Raw genomic sequence first — 19,136 nt, 5'->3', positions numbered from 1 at the left:
ATTGAATTAACCGATTTCGAATTATCGACGTTCTACTGTATCTGGAAACAAACCCTTCTCCCTTTTTTCTTTGCATGAGCCCACAGTCACCTTGAATTAGTTGCAAGTGGCTGTCCTAGTCTTACACAAAAAAATTTAATAGTACTACATCATTCCACAGTGGCTAGTCCCTTCTACAACTGCGCATTCTTCCTCTCCACCCATCTGCTAACCAAACCGTCCGCAATGCTCTTCTCATGAATAGAGAATCGTTGCAAGTAGAATTATGGCAGGAGGCTGTAAAACAGACCAGTTTCATCCAGATTGAAAACATTGCATGGTTCACAAGCTTTCAGAAACCCCTGAAGTCCAGGTCTGAACAGTCTCGTAACTTACACAGTTTGAATCTAAAATTATAGCTTCGTACACAATACTGCGCCATACTTTGAATAACTCTATCCAGCCATTTGAGGCTATTATAATTACCGAACCTTTCCAGCATGCTAGGTAAGATGCGAAGTCTTCAATCCCCACGCCTGCAACTTTGAGAGCATTTTCTCTCGGCATTGCGACATGAAACATAGTATTTTCAACCATGATACAATAAATCTCTCAGAAAAAGATAAATTTTTTGATTCCGGAATATATAAACTCACATGCTTTGAATGTAAGAATACATACATAGGACAATCTGGCCGCAATTTTAAAGTTAGATATTTGGAACATGTGAATGCTGAAAAACATAGAAGATTCTCAGCAATGGGATCACACATGACTGCCACAGGTCATAAATTTACCAACATAGAACAAGACCTGACCATCATAAAAAAGTTAAAAAAGGGCAGCTTAATGAACACATATGAAGACCTGTACATTCATCTAGACCAACTTGTAAAGAAAAATGATAACCATAATGAGGCTGTAGAATATAAGAATCCATTATATTATCAAATTCTAGTATATTTGAAAATGCTTGAGAAGGATCACGAAAAAAGAATTGGAATATCTCCTCCTACAGATAGCCCTACAACTTATTCCTCCTCAGTTGAAGCTATAGGTGACAGCAAGGAAGTTCTTGACACACCTATATCCCCCGCTCCTCCACCTCCTCAGGTGCAAGAGCAAGGAAGAACGCATCATCAATATTACACCCGGCGCAAAACTGTGAAAGAATGACAGGAGTTACTGTTCCAAAGGAAAGCAGGCTTAATAAGATTTGACAACTAGGAATTAGTTATATCTTCATCTACATTAATAATAAGAGCCGCACTGTGATATCAGGATTTCTTCATTTCGATAATTACTTATAATTTGTATAATTTTTAATTTATAAATTGATCTTTTTTCATGATTTATTAAGAAAAGAATATTTATTAGGACAATTTCTCTATGGAATATTGTACAAGTGTTTCCTTGACGACTGCTTTCTATTGTAGAAATAATTTATATATTTTCTCTTGAGTTATTTGTTTGTTTTAATCTTGTCAATCTTATGTTAATTTTAAGGACACTTCCTCTAAAGCATTACTTTGTCAATTTTATACATTTTTCATCTAAACAGTGTTATGTGGCTGAAGATGTTGATAATATACGAAACATGTACCACTTTTGACCATTAAAAATTGCCTTAAGCAATCATTGTATCGACTAGGTGGAAAATAAATACTTAATTGTGAACACACTGGAACAGTCGCAGCTTGTGCCGAAGAAAACCATTGGTGTACAGTTCTTCTAGTTAGTCATTTTTGACATATCCTCTCTTCAAGTACCGACCGCAATTGGAAGCACTTCACTGGATTGTGTGTCTGTTATCCACGAATTGGATACCGAGATGCCAAGTTCCTTCACAAGTGCAACACGTACTGCTTTAAACTAATCCACATCCCCCATAATATGCATCATATTTTCTTCAATTGAAAAGATGTTTGCTTTCTTGTCTCTCCACACACGAAAAATGTTCGGAAGACAGATCACTTTCGCTATCCAAAACTTATAATATTTCAGAGTGCCAACGTCGCAAATAACTTTCTTAGGTATTCTTAAAGTTGTCCCAAAAATCTGGAAATCTGAAATGAGATTTGTTAATACTGGGTGAAGATTATATTATGAGCTTAAAAAAAATTGAAAGGAGTGAGAAACAAATGGTCTGAATGACATGAAAACAAAATTCTGGGTACATAAACAGAAGGGCTTTGCTGTATTAACAAAGTAACTTGTCTTAACATTTCACTATTTGTGTGTGTTTATAAATCTAGGGCAGATCATTGTAAATTCACTGTATATACAAATAAATTTACAGACACTATTTTAGTAAGTCCATGTGAACACAGCACAAGTTGAACATCTGTAAGTACACTACTAACTGCCTGTGAACGGGCAAAACTTTACCTGGAATGAGCATTTAACATGGTTGCTGCCGTTTGCCTTTTCAGCGAACCTCTTTCCATAATTTCATATACTTCGTTCTTGCTGCGCACTGTCAACTCTTGCAGTCCATGAACAATGACTGCTCCTTTCTTAGTGGCATCTTCATACAACCTAGAAAATAAGAATAAAAGAAAATTATATCACGAATACAATACCAGTATAATAGTTCACCAAACCTTCTCAGAAATGTCCTCAATGCTACAGGTTATTTTACAGGAAAAGACAGCATCATTTGCACACTCAAGTGTTAAATTTTGCATAAAAATTAATTTGGATAAATAAGCATGTAAATACACATCAAAATTATCTATATTTACAAAAAGAAATTACTTGTCACAATATAAGAAACCTAGTTTCACAAAACAGTGTACAAATTTTTCAGAATCAACTCAATTTAGCCACCGAAAGTTAATGACATTTACGAAAGCAACGGAAGAAATGTTAAGTCCCAAAAATTATTCCATAAGATTAATTTAGTTTCATGTTCTATTTAACATGATTCACATCACAGCAAAACCCACATTTAGCGTGAGGAAATTTTAAACTTCTGAAGAATGTACAGAAGAACCTCTATGTAACATTTTTACATGGGCCTGATATTTTTAACCTTAAATGGGGATTTACCTTAAATAGAGGTTTAAGTAGAACGCACACCTTTTCCAGATATCTTTGCCTGTATTAACAAATTTTACTATCATACATTATTTACACAGTGACAGCAATAAATCAAGGAGATATATACCCCACACACTGTAATGTAGTTACAACTTTGTATGGTTTGTGCTCAAGATTACTGGCCTGTTATCTAAACAAGAGACTGGTATTGCACTATAACTAGTGTACCATTACGTTACAGTTGAGATGATCATTAACATGGAGATGTAGCGGATAAAATGGCGCGGAGCAGCTTCAGACAGCGCAAATATATATGAAGTGTATCCAAGAGGCATGTTGTTCGTAATTAGAAGGCGGAGACTTTATAAAGACCGGCGAGAAAGAAAAGAGTTTCTTAGATAGAACAACTATGGTCCTTAAAAAATAATTGAATTCATTCTATTCTTAACCACTTTGTAAGAGAAGATCGCATTTAAAAAGATAGTACTTTTGCTGCGAGCCAAGAAAATTATTATCAATGTATGAGAAGAAAGCCGAGAGATAATATACATTCGAGCGGAGAATTTAGTTATTTACGCCTGCAAAATAAGCCGAGACGAGAGGCGAACGCATACACTTTCGTTTTAAAATATTGAAGTTAAGGAAAGCTACGGACCAGTAAAAGATTGAGGAGAAAAGAGATATTAATTAGAAGCATCAGTCAACGTTCAGCAGTCAATATTTTTTTAATGAGAATAATCTTCATTGGAAATATATATATTTAGAGCACAATTTCGAAGTATTAAGAAATACTAATAACCATTCATACTTCCTAGAAGGCTTATAATGGAAGATCTAGCTATGTATTCTGCCCAAATAATGTTGTCTTCTTATTGCAAGGACACCGGCGTTATGATGAAACACGCTTTAACTGGTGGAGGAGGATTACCTGAGATGCCATGACTTAAGCCAGACTGCCGAGACCGATGCCCAGCTGTGACATATACGGAGACCAAAGCTAATTGCTCAGAGATGGCATAATAAACGAGCAGGAGCCAGCAATTAACCCAATCGAGACGAGATAAGTAACAAGTTTCCAAATTACCAGTTCAAAGTTTTTTGTAGTTGTTGAAATATAATAGGAGTACAGAATTGCCTACAAAAAAATTATATGTGCCAGTATGTGAATGTCAGTGCTAGATTTTAAAAAGTTAACCGCAAGCGTGTGCCAATTTGAGTAATAGTTATACCGTACTCTTAAGATGATTTTAGGTTATTGTAAGCATATATGGAACGTGTTTATCGATGTTTATGCACCAATCTACTCGGAAAGATCATTTAGCGTTGAACTAGGCGAGATCAAGAAGAGAGTGAATTGCAAAGTAAAACCTGGATATTGAAGAGACCAAATTGGCAGACATGGCCATTATGACTGTATAATAAGAAGAAATGGATTAAATATTAGGAATTCGCGATTAATAAGAAGATTATGTCGTCGATGGACTAGTAAACCGTAACGAAGAGGTTGTTTAGAAGAAATGAGTTGAGAATTTATTTATGCAGATGTGTCTATAGGGAGCGTGCACGGTACTAGTAACAGAGCGCTCTGGCGGAGTTCCGAGAATTAATACGGTGAGAGTGCGTTCCGCTGGAAGACTTGCTTCATAGTAATGGCAAAATATATCGTTGCATCTTGTCGTCAAGATAAATATGAAGTAATACTATGGAAGTTGTAATGCTGTACATATAAAAATATATTTAAACCTGATATAGTTGTCACAGGGCAAAATTAATAACAATATTGTAACTACATCATATCTATGAATCTGTGAAAACTCAAATTTCGCGAGTGAGATTTCCGGTGAAATTGACTGTGCTTTTGACAAGCTATTGACAGGCAGCAACCAGTAAGCGAATAAATAGGAATTCAGTTGGAATAAGTAGATAACACGTCAATTTCTGATAAGATAGATTTATACCAGTGGGTTATGTTCTTTATTATTGGTGGCAAGAAATTTGCTAGCACACAAGCTACGTAAACAATGTCGCTGATATACGGAATATTTTTCAAGATTTTGAAAAGTTTCACCCTCTGTATGCATCTTTCAACATGAATTCGCACACTTGCTACATTCTGAGTTTGTAAAACTTCTGTAAATCTTCCATTGTGAAGAAAAGGCGGCATAACAAGTAAAGAATGAGCTGACTGTTTTAAAACCTGGGAATCCTTTGTCAGCTAATATAATGTCCTCTTCACTCAAAAGATTTAGGAAGCCTGAATTGTTAACAATAAAAGTATCACTAGTTCTTCCACCATAACAAGGGGAAACAAAAACAATAGTTCCGTTTGGGGCCACAGCTAATAAAAATTTAAATCTATAACATGACTTGTACGAAGAATACATGTAACATCTCTCATCTATTCTTGCTGGCGTTTCTGATTTCATTTCTGTGCAATCTATTATAACTCGTGCATCAGGATAAAATGTTTTAAAAGCGCGAGGCAAAGTATTTTGCACAGATAGTTTGCTAGGCCAGAAAATAAATTTAGAAATGAGTTTCTTGACTACTCCGGGAGCAGTAAAAAATATTCGCGCAGCAGTAGTCCGATGTATACCAAATATGACTGCCAAGGAAGCGAAGGTTATACCCAACTTCATTTTCATTAAAAAGAGTATCCAAACATCGTTATTACTTATATTTATAGACACTTTAGAAACAAATAAAGTAAAAACCTGAATGTTACAAATGAAACACTTGTTAAATCCTTCAACTGTGCCTCACTTTTTATGCTCTGGTATCCATGAAATAAGTCCAGGGGGTGTTGGAACCACAACTTTTATCCACCTTTCCCGAAATACTTGAAGGTACTGTGCTTGAGTAGCACTGTGCCTACATCATTCCCACTAAAACACAAGTGAATTCGAAAGTCATTGCTTCAATATCAAATGCTGCTTGCACCGACTTGTGTAGTTTTTCACACACTCATTTTTAACAATAAATTCACGAGTTTCCTGATCAGAAGACGTATGTATATTTGAGAATTTCATTAGTTTACACGCTCTTAAAACCGGGATATATCACATTCTCTTTTCGGTTTCTTCTTATAGCTCTCATGAAACACAGATGGTATACATGATGGATGATTTTCAATATTACTTGGCTTTCCACCAACAAAATGTTTACTGCAAATAACGGAGCATTTGGTGGGTTCCGATGGAGTTCCATCTATACTGAAAAGCAGGAAAACATTTATTATTATTATTATTATTATTATTATTATTATTATTCGACGTATTCAAGACACGTGCACATGTAAGGACATGAATGTAAACATACGAACCTGCTGCAATGCATAACTGAAATGAAATGTACTATTTCAAAGTGTACTTAAATGAACGTGTTCTTGAATTGGCATACCTGGTATGTTTGAAATATGTGATTTATGTCACAAATGAAATAAGATAGCCTACTGTACTTTATCTTTCACACAGCCGAAACCCACTTCCTGCACCTACCCGATTCATATGGACGACCAGGAAATGTGCGAAATGTAATTCCTTTTCCATGAGTGTTTCTTTGTGTGTTGTGGCAGTTCACTACACAACAGTTTCTATTTGATTTAGGCATTTTGATACACTACTACTACCACCACAATTTCACACCCACAGTTACACAGCCTAGACTCACTGCTCAAGACAAGATCACCATAATGTTTCCGATTTCTTCCGCTAGAGGCACTAAGAGCGGCCGTGCACGCTCCCTATAGGAAGAAGTATGAGAATTATGAAGTAATGATAGTATTGGAGAATATGAATTGTTCATTGTGTGAGCAATGGTAGGAAGATGTTACGGATTTATGTGTTAGTTACGGTTATCGTATGATAAATACAACGCAAGCAGCGAGGTTAGGTCATGCTCATATGAATATGAAGATACAGTCCAGGTGATTAAAGGTCGATTGGTAGTATAACATGTGAGATTACGCTAGGTCAATTGAACCTCAAATACTTTATGGAGTAGATATAGGGATATTAAGGAACATCGCATTACAGAGCGAATGTTACCCCATGTGAATGTAGATTGGTGAATTGAATTACACCGTAGTATTGGCACAGCGGTAAATGATATGAGTTTATTTTAATTACAGTAGCACACAAATATATAATCGTAAGGGACGATTTTCATAGTTTGAACTGATAATTATTCGACTAATAGCACTTATTGAAATATTATTATAGATATAGTAATTTAAAGTGTGATGACCATTTGATACCACATTCAGGAGACTTATTATCTCGTATCTCGAAAAAGTTAATCCAAAAATCCAAACTAAATATGAAGAATCCCTACTTCCTCCTGAAATAAAGATTTTTTTTTTTTTTTTTTTTTTTTTTTGCTATTGGCTTAACGTCGCACCGACACATATGTCTTATGGCGACGATGGGACAGGAAAGGGCTAGGACTGGGAAGGAAGCGGCCGTGGCCTTAATTAAGGTACAGCCCCAGCATTTGCCTGGTGTGAAAATGGGAAACCACGGAAAACCATTTTCAGGGCTGCCGACAGTGGGGTTCGAACCTACTATCTCCCGAATACTGGATACCAGCCGCACTTAAGTGACTGCAGCTATCGAGCTCGGTGAAATAAAGATTCAAACCTCATTTACCCCATGAACTATTTGTATGAAAAGTGATGAACTGAAATGATTGAACAACTTATTAATGTCAAGTTATGAGTGAAAGGTTATAGTAAATCCAATTTTAACTATGTCAAATGAAATAATTTATGTATTCAAGTTAAATATGTAACATAACTTTATTTTATTTTCTCTACAGCCCTCAATTCGATTTGATTTGATATCATATGAATGGATGAAAACCATAACGGTATAAGTGACATTTTTTAAAAAATGAGTTAAGTGCAGGATGTAACTCCGGAAGGATGTATCCTTTCACCAGCAAAGACATACAAGTGGTAGAGGTAATATTCTGCGCTCTAGTGATGGTTGGTATAACTACAAATAGCATGCTTCATATGAGTGTTAAGATGTTTAAATGCCTTTTTCTCTGAATGACCCAAATTCTACTTATACCATTATGGTTTTCATCCATTCATATTAGCATGCTAATAAACTAGAGTTAGGATAATTTCTGTTTTCTTTCTGAAAATAGGTAATGATATGTAGCCATAAGGTAGTATAAATGCTAATAGTAATGATCTATGAGATGATATGATCGATAACATGGTTAATTGCTTGATTATGGGGGGTTGAATGATTGGATATGCGAATATCTTTACTCTTCGATTATATTATTATATTATATTATTCAATTATATTAATAGATTTTGAGGGACTAAGTTGTTTTTACCCTAAGTAGCTGGCGGGAGCATATACTTCCTACCACGATACATGATTTATGGAATTAACCCCAGTTCGTGGAAGGGAGTACTAGCTTAGGCTCAGATTGTGCTTTGAAAATAAATTTAATCAAATAAATGCTTGGGTATGAACTAAAATGTTTCCTTTGCACTATCATCAGATGAACCCAACTATATAACTGCTGAAGGCACATACATAAGGAAATGCAGTTAGATGATGGATCATTATTTCATACATGCATCTTCATCGTACACTGTTGCACCATTTAGCATTCAGTCTGCAAGCCTCTGCGAATTAACTACTGGTAAGTGCTTCCATAATCCTCTATTTGTAAACAACTCTGTAGCTTTTACACTGACCAGCAAAATTTATGGATCACTTGAATTTTCAAATAAAAAAGCATGTTAAATTGTGAAACATTTGTTTTCTTATTTCCACTGATTATTTTCAAGAAAAAATTATCTACATAAGAGTAGCAATAACAGACAATAACATTACTTGCATAATTAAATTTGTCAGTGCCTTTGCATGAATAGGAAAGGTATTCAAGAATAAGAGGTTGTCGACCCCACCACCGATGAGAGCAATATCAGTGCGCATGGTACCCAAAAACAAGCTGAAAGTGATGGTGTGCAAGTGTAGAAATGGAAGTAAAAAGGAACTAAATGTTTCAAGACCACAGGACCTTGGCACTTCATATTCAACCAGTCTTCGATTCTACATAACAAAAACCAGGAACAATATCAAAATTCAAGGAGGGTATGGGTATAAAGTCAATCCTAAACATTTTAAAATGTGTAAAGGGAAAAACTGTTGCCAATATATCATTTCAAAATCCTACTCTTATTGTACATGGTAATATCGCACTGAACCCCAACAATGTACAAGATGTGGGCATGCTGCTTGCAAAATACTATGGAGAAAAATGGAGAGAGATTGAAAGCCTCACATTCTAGAGTTAACTAGAAAGTGTTGCTCAAGAGCAGTTTGTTAGTGCAGAATGTGATGAACAGAGTGATTTTGAAGATTTGAATGAAGTTCCAGTAATAACTGTGTAATATGCTGCTCAACTACTTCACTTACCAGTTTGTAATAGACTGCAAGACATATTATTAAAATGCTAGTTACATTGTTGACTGATTTAGAAGAATGCAAAATAGTTATATAAAAAATGTGATTCAGTGATCTTATATTGTTTAACTCCTTTTCATAATAAAAGCTGAAGTAAAGTGAGTTAGTTTCAAAAGATGATAAAGATGTTTATTCCCGTAGCGAACCTGAAATATTTGTTCCAAATGAGGAAATTTGGAATACAATATAGTTGGTCCGTTACTGGACATTATTAATTTCCCAGCTAACTCATTCCTGGTTGCCAGCATTTTGCCCCAGTGTGATAAAATTGGCTCATCAATTGGTAAATAGCACACTTACCAAACACATGGCTAGTGCATTCTGTGGAGCCCACCGCGTAGGCTACTTTGAGCCACAGGCAGTGCCAATGCACCATGAGAGTGTGTCATTTTCAAAAATTGATGTTTCCCTATGGGAATCAATGTCTGTATCATCCGATGTCCAGGCAGGCATACACTCAGACGGAAAAGGAGACGCTAGAGGTGTTGCTAGCTTGTCATTCTTCTGAGGCTGAGAAAGTAGAATGGAAGATGTGGTTGAAACAGAGGCCAGACTACGAAGAGCAGATTGGAACTGTGCCAACCGATTAAACCTAACCATCTGAGGTGGGCATTTAACTCAATTCAGCCCATAAAGGCTCCAGGGCCAGATGAGATACTCCCAATACTCCTGCAGGAGAGACAGGAGATAATTATCAAGGCCCTGACAGACCGTTTTAGAGCAAGCCTAGCTCTGGGGTACATGCCAAAATCAAGGTCTAAGGCTAAAGCGGTATTTATACCGAAGCCTGGAAGGACAAACTATGCCCAAGCCAAAGCCTATAGACCATTATTCTTAAACTCCTTCATGCTAAAAGCAGTGGAGAAGATACTGGACAAATACACCCGGAAAACCGCTACGCCACATTTACGTACAATAGCCCGGCTATCCATCAGATCACTAATGTTTTAAAAAAACACAATGTCAACATAGCCTTCAGAACAGTTAATAACCAGAACATATTCCTCAACCACAATAGAGTCAATAATAACGTTTACTCCGGGTCTGGTGTTTACAGGTTAAAATGTGCACATTGTGAGTTCACATATTTTTGTTAAACAGGGAGGAGCTTTTACACAAGGTATCTGGAACATTACAATGCTTCAAAACATAAGTATTCGGCCATGAGCCAGCATATGAGTGAAACAGGCCATAAATTCACCTCAATTGAGAAAGATTTGACGATCGTTAGAAGCTTAGGTAAGGGGAAGTTATTGAACGAGACGGAAAACTAGTACATTTATTTGGAACAAAATTATAATAAAAAAAATCTTAATGTCATTGACAACAAAAATCCGTTATATGAGGAGACTCCAAGGTTAATCCAGGCCGTAAATCAGAATAAAGTCCCCAGTGTGTTTAAATCACAGCACACATGCGCTCCAATTGCCACACCTAATCAGTTTCATGGTCCGTATCGCACTTCAATAGATTCACAATTAAGTATTTATTATTTTCCACCTAGTCGATACAATGATTACTTAAGGCAATTTAATGGTTAAAAGTGGTACATGTTTCGTATTTTATCAACATCTTCAGCCACGTAACACTGTTTAGATGAAAAATATATAAAATTGACAAAGTAATGCTTAAGAGGAAGTGTCCTTGAAATTAACATAAGATTGACAACATTAAAACAAACAAAAACTCAAGAGAAAATATATAAATTATTACTACAATTTAAAGCAGTTGTCAAGGAAACACTTTTACAATATTCCATAGAGAGTATGTCCTAAATGAATATTCTTTTCTTAATAATTCATGAAAAAAGGTCAAATTATAAATGATAAATTATACAGTTTATAGGTAATTGTCAAAATGAAGAAAACCAGATATCACAATGTGGTTCTTATTTTTAATGCAGATGAAAATAAAACTAATTCCTAGTTGCCAAATCTTATTAAGCCTGCTTTCCTTTGGAACAGTAACTCCTGTCATTCTTTCACAGTCTTGTGTAATATTGATGATGCGTTCTTCCTTGCTCTTGGAAAATAATAAATACTTAATTGTGAATCTATTGAAGTGCGATACGGACCATGAAACTGATTTTATGTAATCCTAATGCCAACCAGGCAAGCAAAGAAGCTAACACCTACCTCAACTTAAAGATGAAAATAGCTAAAGTGACAAAAGATAGTGTTTTTGAAGGAATGCCTTAAAAATAATTTGATTCCCAGTTTCCTTAAAAGTGCCCAAAGAAAAACTATATATTCTAATCATAAGTTTACTCAAATGAAGGTCAATAAAATATGGTTAAAAAAGAAATTAAATTTATGTATAAGAGAAAGAAACTTCTTAATGAGAAAATGTACTTCGCACACCTCTCAGCACCACTGAACTTGCTTCCTCTGGAATGGGATTCTTTCCAGAAACACATCAATGAGAAAATGGAGAACAGACTTAAAATGAAACAAGAAACTTTGGATAATACAGTAAATTATTTAAGTTAAAAAATTTAGCATCTAATGGAGAAGAAAGAAGGTTACTTCCTAATCTTACGTTTGATGATAGTGTTTACCCACCTCCAATTAAAAACTTATCTGAGATAGATTTTAATGAAGAAGAAACCTCTATTTTAAGTCAAGGCCCTAATTTCAATTGGCCAAGTTCAAAGAAAAGTTACGATTTAATCACAACATTAGCAGAAACAGCAATACAGAACGTACCTGTAGATTTACAGAATGACTTAAGGTATGAAGCTAAGAAGAAAATTCCTATTTTAGTAAAAGGTTTACTATCACTTCGAGGCACCAACAAGGCAGTTAATAACTTGAAGCAAAAAATCAAGCTAAATAACTTGATTATCACAAAAGCAGATAAAGGAGGAACAGTTGTAGCCCTAGATAGAAATGTTTATATTGATAAAACAAACATTTTTTAATAACAATTCGTTTAGTACAATTGATAAAGACCCGACTTCACGTATTCAGAGGGATCTTAAAAAACTATTAAAAACCACGTCATTCTTGTTTAATGAACATGATGTGCAAACATTAATAAATATGAACCCTAGACTCCCGACTGCAAGAGCACTGCCGAAATTACATAAACAAGGAAAACCGATTAGACCTATCATAAATTTCAAACATAGCCCCATTTATAAAACTAGATTTATACATAATTTCTTATCAAGTAAATACGTATTTCATTGTAAAACACCTATCAAAAACTCAGTGGATTTTTGCAATCTAGTTAAAGATTTTAAACTTGGATCATCTCACATGACATGTTCGTTTGACATAACCAACATGTATACAAACATTCCGATAGAAGACACTATTAGAATCATTAAGAATGAATTTAATGAAGAACAAATTAGTAAGCATACCAGAAATTGAAGATTTTATTAATGTTTTAAAATTAGTGTTAAATCAAAATTATTTTACATTTCATAATAAAATTTACTGACAAAAAGGACTCTCAATGGGAGCCCCAGCATCAGGAATATTGGCTAATACACTGACTGACAGAGCAAATGCAACACCAAGAAGGAGTGGTCAGAACTTTATGCCAATTGCAGGGTAGACTGACGTCACTGAGGTATGCTCATGATGTGAAATGCGCCGCTGTGCTGCGCACGTAGCGAACGATAAATGGGACACGGCGTTGGCGAATGGCCCACTTTGTACCGTGATTTCTCAGCCGACAGTCATTGTAGAACGTGTTGTCGTGTGCCACAGGACACGTGTATAGCTAAGAATGCCAGGCCGCCGTCGACGGAGGCATTTCCAGCAGACAGACGACTTTACGAGGGGTATGGTGATCGGGCTGAGAAGGGCAGGTTGGTCGCTTCGTCAAATCGCAGCCGATACCCATAGGGATGTGTCCACGGTGCAGCGCCTGTGGCGAAGATGGTTGGCGCAGGGACATGTGGCACGTGCGAGGGGTCCAGGCGCAGCCCGAGTGACGTCAGCAGGCGAGGATCGGCGCATCCGCCGCCAAGCGGTGGCAGCCCCGCACGCCACATTAACCGCCATTCTTCAGCATGTGCAAGACACCCTGGCTGTTCCAATATCGACCAGAACAATTTCTCGTCGATTGGTTGAAGGAGGCCTGCACTCCCGGCGTCCGCTCAGAAGACTACCATTGACTCCACAGCATAGACGTGCACGCCTGGCATGGTGCCGGGCTAGAGCGACTTGGATGAGGGAATGGCGGAACGTCGTGTTCTCCGATGAGTCACGCTTCTGTTCTGTCAGTGATAGTCACCGCAGACGAGTGTGGCGTCGGCGTGGAGAAAGGTCAAATCCGGTAGTAACTGTGGAGCGCCCTACCGCTAGACAACGCGGCATCATGGTTTGGGGCGCTATTGCGTATGATTCCACGTCACCTCTAGTGCGTATTCAAGGCACGTTAAATGCTCACCGCAACGTGCAGCATGTGCTGCGGCCGGTGGCACTCCCGTACCTTCAGGGGCTGCCCAATGCTCTGTTTCAGCAGGATAATGCCCGCCCACACACTGCTCGCATCTCCCAACAGGCTCTACGAGGTGTACAGATGCTTCCGTGGCCAGCGTACTCTCCGGATCTCTCACCAATCGAACACGTATGGGATCTCATTGGACGCCGTTTGCAAACTCTGCCCCAGCCTCGTACGGACGACCAACTGTGGCAAATGGTTGACAGAGAATGGAGAACCATCCCTCAGGACACCATCCGCACTCTTATTGACTCTGCACCTCGACGTGTTTCTGCGTGCATCGCCGCTCGCGGTGGTCCTACATCCTACTGAGTCGATGCCGTGCGCATTGTGTAACCTGCATATCGGTTTGAAATAAACATCAATTATTCGTCCGTGCCGACTCTGTTTTTTCCCCAACTTTCATCCCTTTCGAAGCACTCCTCCTTGGTGTTGCATTGTCACTGTCAGTCAGTGTATATACTTAAGACTATTTGGAACACATGAAAATTATTAATCAAATAGAGAGTTGGATTTTTGGACACGATATGTGGATGATGTTTACGCTATAATAGATAACAGACTTACGACAGCAATAAAGTTTTAAATATATTGAACAATTTGGATTCCAATATCAAATTCACTTTAGAAGAGGAAGTAGAGAGATCACTGAATTTTCTGGACATAGTCACGAGAGAAGAAAAAGGATTTTCTTTCAAAATACACAGTAAATCTACTTTCACACTGACCACTATCAAGAACTCGTTACACCCAGAGGCACAGAAAAGATCAGCATATTATAGTTACGTTAACAGAGCGTTTAGTATTCCTTTATCCAAATCTGAAAGGAATAAAGAACTGTTGTTTATCCGACAACAAGCCCTCTTGAATGGTTTCAACAATAACATGATTGATAAAATAATTAATAAATTTTCGGAGAAGCAGCATTCCAAATTAGCAATCGAACCTAGTAAAACTGAAAAATACATCAAGTTCACATATAATAATCCAAACATACACGTATTAACAAATTTATTTAAGATAAAAAATTTCAAAATTGCATTTTCCACCAATAACATGAAACATAGTATTTTCAACCATGATACAATAAATCTCTCGGAAAAAGATAAATTTTTTGATTCTGGAATATATAAACTCACATGCTTCGAATGCAAGAATACATACATAGGACAATCTGACCGCAATTTTAAAGTTAGATATTTGGAACATGTGAATGCTGAAAAACAGATTCTCAGCTATGGGATCACACATGACTGCCACAGGTCATAAATTTACCAACATAGAACAAGACCTGACCATCATAAATTAAAGAAGGGCAGCTTAATGAACACATATGAAGATCTATACATTCATCTAGACCAACTTATAAAGAAAAATGATAACCTTAATGAGGCTGTAGAATATAAGAATCCTTTATATTACCAAATTCTAGTATATTTGAAAATGCTTGAGAAAGATCATGAAAAAAGAATTGGAATTTCTCCATCAACAGATTGCCCTACAACTTATTCCTCCTCAGTTGCAGCTAATGGTGGCAGCAAGGAGGTTCTTGACACACCTATTTCCCCCGCTCCTCCACCTCCTCAGGTGCAAGAGCAAGGAAGAACGCATCATCAATATTACACCAGACACAAGACTGTGAAAGAATGACAGGAGTTACTGTTCCAAAGGAAAGCAGGCTTAATAAGATTTGGCAACTAGGAATTAGTTATATTTTCATCTGCATTAAAAATAAGAACCACATTGTGATATCTGGTTTTCTTCATTTCGACAATTACCTATAAACTGTATAATTTATCATTTATAATTTGACCTTTTTTCATGAATTATTAAGAAAAGAATATTCATTTAGGACATACTCTCTATGGAATATTGTACAAGTGTTTCCTTGACAACTGCTTTCAATTGTAGTAATAATTTATATATTTTCTCTTGAGTTTTTGTTTGTTTTAATGTTGTCAATCTTATGTTAATTTTAAGGACACTTCCTCTTAAGCATTACTTTGTCAATTTTATATATTTTTCATCTAAACAGTGTTACGTGGCTGAAGATGTTGATAAAATACGAAACATGTACCACTTTTAACCATTAAATTGCCTTAAGCAATCATTATATCGACTAGGTGGAAAATAATAAATACTTAATTGTGAATCTATTGAAGTGCGATACGGACCATGAAACTGATTTTATTGTACTTGACGCTTAGTAAAATGAAGTTTTATAGACAACAGGAATATTTTCGTGATTGGTAGTCTTATTGTAAAGATACGTGGAGGAAGTATTGCCGGCATATTTTTAACGGGTTCTAGTCGATATTATGATGCCAATTTTAAGTTAATGGTTATTAAACACTTTGAAATGTAGAATTATTGTGCAGCAGCAAAACAATTACAGCATAGGCCTAACTAAAGCCAATATTTGGCGTTAATTTGAAGACAGAGCTAAAAAATGCTTACTGTACAAAAAATGCATTCAGTGGTCCACGACAAGGATGCTTTAAAAAAGTCAAAGATGAAATTGTGAAGTATGTGCACGAAAAACTCAAGGACGGAATGGCCATACCGTGGCACAATAAACTCGTTCGTTGACTTTCAACGCCTGCGATTAGGCCTATACAACACTAGCCGACAAGCGAGACGTGCGTGTAGCGGTAGCCGGCTATATCTGACGCTGAGTGAAAGTAACAGTTTTATACACAGCAAGAGTAATTTCCTGATGGATCATCGTATTGTATAGACGCATGGAATAGGTATTACCGGCAAATTTTCAACGGGTTCTCTCCGGAGTTATGATGTCAATTGCAAGTTAATGCTCGTTAAACCTGCAGAAATAAAGAATAATTATGCAGCTGCAAAAAAAAAAAAAGCATGGCAAAAGCTAATGTTCGGCATCTATATAGTCTAAAAATGTGTAGGCCAACACTGTACAACAGTAATTCAAATGATTTTACTAAGTACTTTTTCAGCCTGATTTAAATTTTTATTTAGGAAAAACTGGGGTTCGTCTTGGATTTGGAGAAATATGGTACTATATTTATTCAGAATGAAATTAAACGCACACTTTCACGTAGTATCGGACTTCAAAAAATAAACAAGTAAGCCGCAGTGTGGATATTATCTGTGGAAACTCAAGTTTTGAACAAACTGATTTTTAATGTGTAGGGTGTTTTTCCAACTTTTTATACAAACATTGGATATAATGACAATCCGCTATAGCGAGTACATTTTTTGCGGTTATGAATTCTCGCTATATTGGACTTCTACTGTAATCATCTTCACAATTTAATCACTATCACCACCAACTTTATTATAGTCGGTATGGTAAAACTAAACAAGACACACACAATCGGAAATTGTATTCACTATTACTTTTGTTATGTAGTACGTTTTGATATGACCAATAGGATAGGTAATTAAAAATTAAATCTTTGGTACCTTCCCTCAAAGTACCATTTCGAACATCGTAAATAAAATTATTTATAGCACAGACTGTGGTTCCTTACTCCCCGACTTTACATACCGATTTTCATTACATTCGTTCACTCATTTTCACATACCTCGGCGCTGATATGAACTTGGCAACAAAATTCCCAATTCATGGATATCTGTAATCGTAGTCGGTACGTTAAAAAAGTTAAGACATAAATGACAGGAAATTTAATAATACATAACTTTAGTTATGTAGTATTTATTGATCGGCCCAATAATATCATAAATATTTGAGAATTACATTTTAGGCTTTCCCCTAAACTACCATTTCACTCATAATATCATTTATGGCCTAGACTGTAGCTACTTATTCCCCGACTTACCGATTTTCAATTAACTTCAGCCGTTTTCTCGTCATGCGCGTACATACATACACACATAAATTACGGAAAATTAAAATGTGCATTTCCCCTCATTACTGTGGTCATGACGGGTAAAGAAATATTTGTTTTAAATTCGGAGCAATGTACAGACAAAAATCTTTCTTATTTTAATTACATTGAGATAAATTAAAATTAGAATTTTCTCCAAATGGCTCCTAAAATCTCCAGAAAAGTGACTAGTCATTATCATTGAAATTCTGTCACTAAATTACTAAAAATGACTCCATATCTAGTAACTAGTTTCTAGAATAGACTCGACTGATGTGAACGAACACGAACATAGCCCGCGAGAATGAGAGATTGACAATCGATACACGTGTCGCGATATACAGGTTTAAATAAACATTGCAATTTCACGTATATTTCTCGCATTAATAAATGTCGATATTTCGTTTGAAAGCAGCCAATGAGTGAAGGACAAGCGGCCACTGGCGTAAAAAGCTGAAATGGCAGGATTTGAAAACAAATGTTTGAAGTTCACCAAAAAATAAGCTGAAATTGGAAGAAATAATACAATAATCGGGAGGCGGGAGAAACTGTTAAATCGGGAGTCTCCTGAAAAATCTGGAAAGTTGGCAGGTATGGGTTTATGAATAGGAACTATCCCGACATTTGCTTGGGAGTGCAAAAGGGAAACAAAATACTCAGGACAGCTGACAGTGGGGTTCGAACACACTCGCCTGCCGAGTGCAGAGCTAGGCTCCATAGACCTAGCATGTTAATTTGCGTGGCTACTCCACTCGGTGATACTATTACCGAAATCTATATACAGTAAAACCTCCCTATAACGGACACCTTCGGGACCGAAAAAAATGTCCGTAATGAAGGGGTGTCCACCCGCGAGAGGTTATGAAACCGGTACCATTAAACATAAGTTGGAACACAATAACCCATGTATTGTATGTGTTAATAATTCTCGCAAATGTACCTTTAATTGTATACTGTATACAGTATTGTACAATATTCTGCACTGTACTCACATGAGAAAGTTGTAGATGGGCTGCTGCAGCTGCGATGCACTGTATTAAAGAGACAAAAACACTTCTATGGAAACCTCTATTGAGTACACTGTACACTATTACCGTTCACCATGTTCAAATTAAGAAGAACGTATGAGTTTTTGAAACTTCAAATCAGTATGTAGATGTAGCAATATCTAGCACAGTACAGTAAAACATTAGCACTTGAAAAAATCCTTAATGTTCGTTTGTTTTGTCCATTTCGGTTTAGCAATGATGTTTTCACTATGTGCAATTAAATCCTGGGTCAAATTTACACCTTTTTCATCGTTTTG

At 36.4% G+C, this 19,136-nt stretch overlaps 2 protein-coding genes across 6 annotated transcripts in view; one reads left to right on the top strand and one right to left on the bottom strand.

The window, feature by feature from the left end:
- The window catches only part of LOC136871967 (alpha-crystallin B chain), a 178,312-nt gene that overhangs the window by 55,418 nt on the left and 103,758 nt on the right, over positions 1-19,136 (top strand). The gene's annotated exons all lie outside the window — the stretch shown is intronic.
- Positions 1-19,136, bottom strand: part of LOC137496951 (kinesin-like protein Klp61F) — a 298,626-nt gene that overhangs the window by 206,088 nt on the left and 73,402 nt on the right. For all 5 annotated transcript variants that reach the window (XM_068225129.1, XM_068225130.1, XM_068225131.1 and 2 more), the window contains one exon: positions 2,368-2,517. In XM_068225129.1, the coding sequence (XP_068081230.1) occupies positions 2,368-2,517 (150 nt within the window). The remainder of the gene's footprint in view (positions 1-2,367; positions 2,518-19,136) is intronic.

This window comes from Anabrus simplex, chromosome 1, assembly GCF_040414725.1.
Source record: "Anabrus simplex isolate iqAnaSimp1 chromosome 1, ASM4041472v1, whole genome shotgun sequence".
Taxonomy (NCBI): domain Eukaryota; kingdom Metazoa; phylum Arthropoda; class Insecta; order Orthoptera; family Tettigoniidae; genus Anabrus; species Anabrus simplex.
The sequence above is the reverse complement of the archived record's forward strand: the minus strand, read 5'-3'. Positions and strand labels throughout refer to the sequence as shown.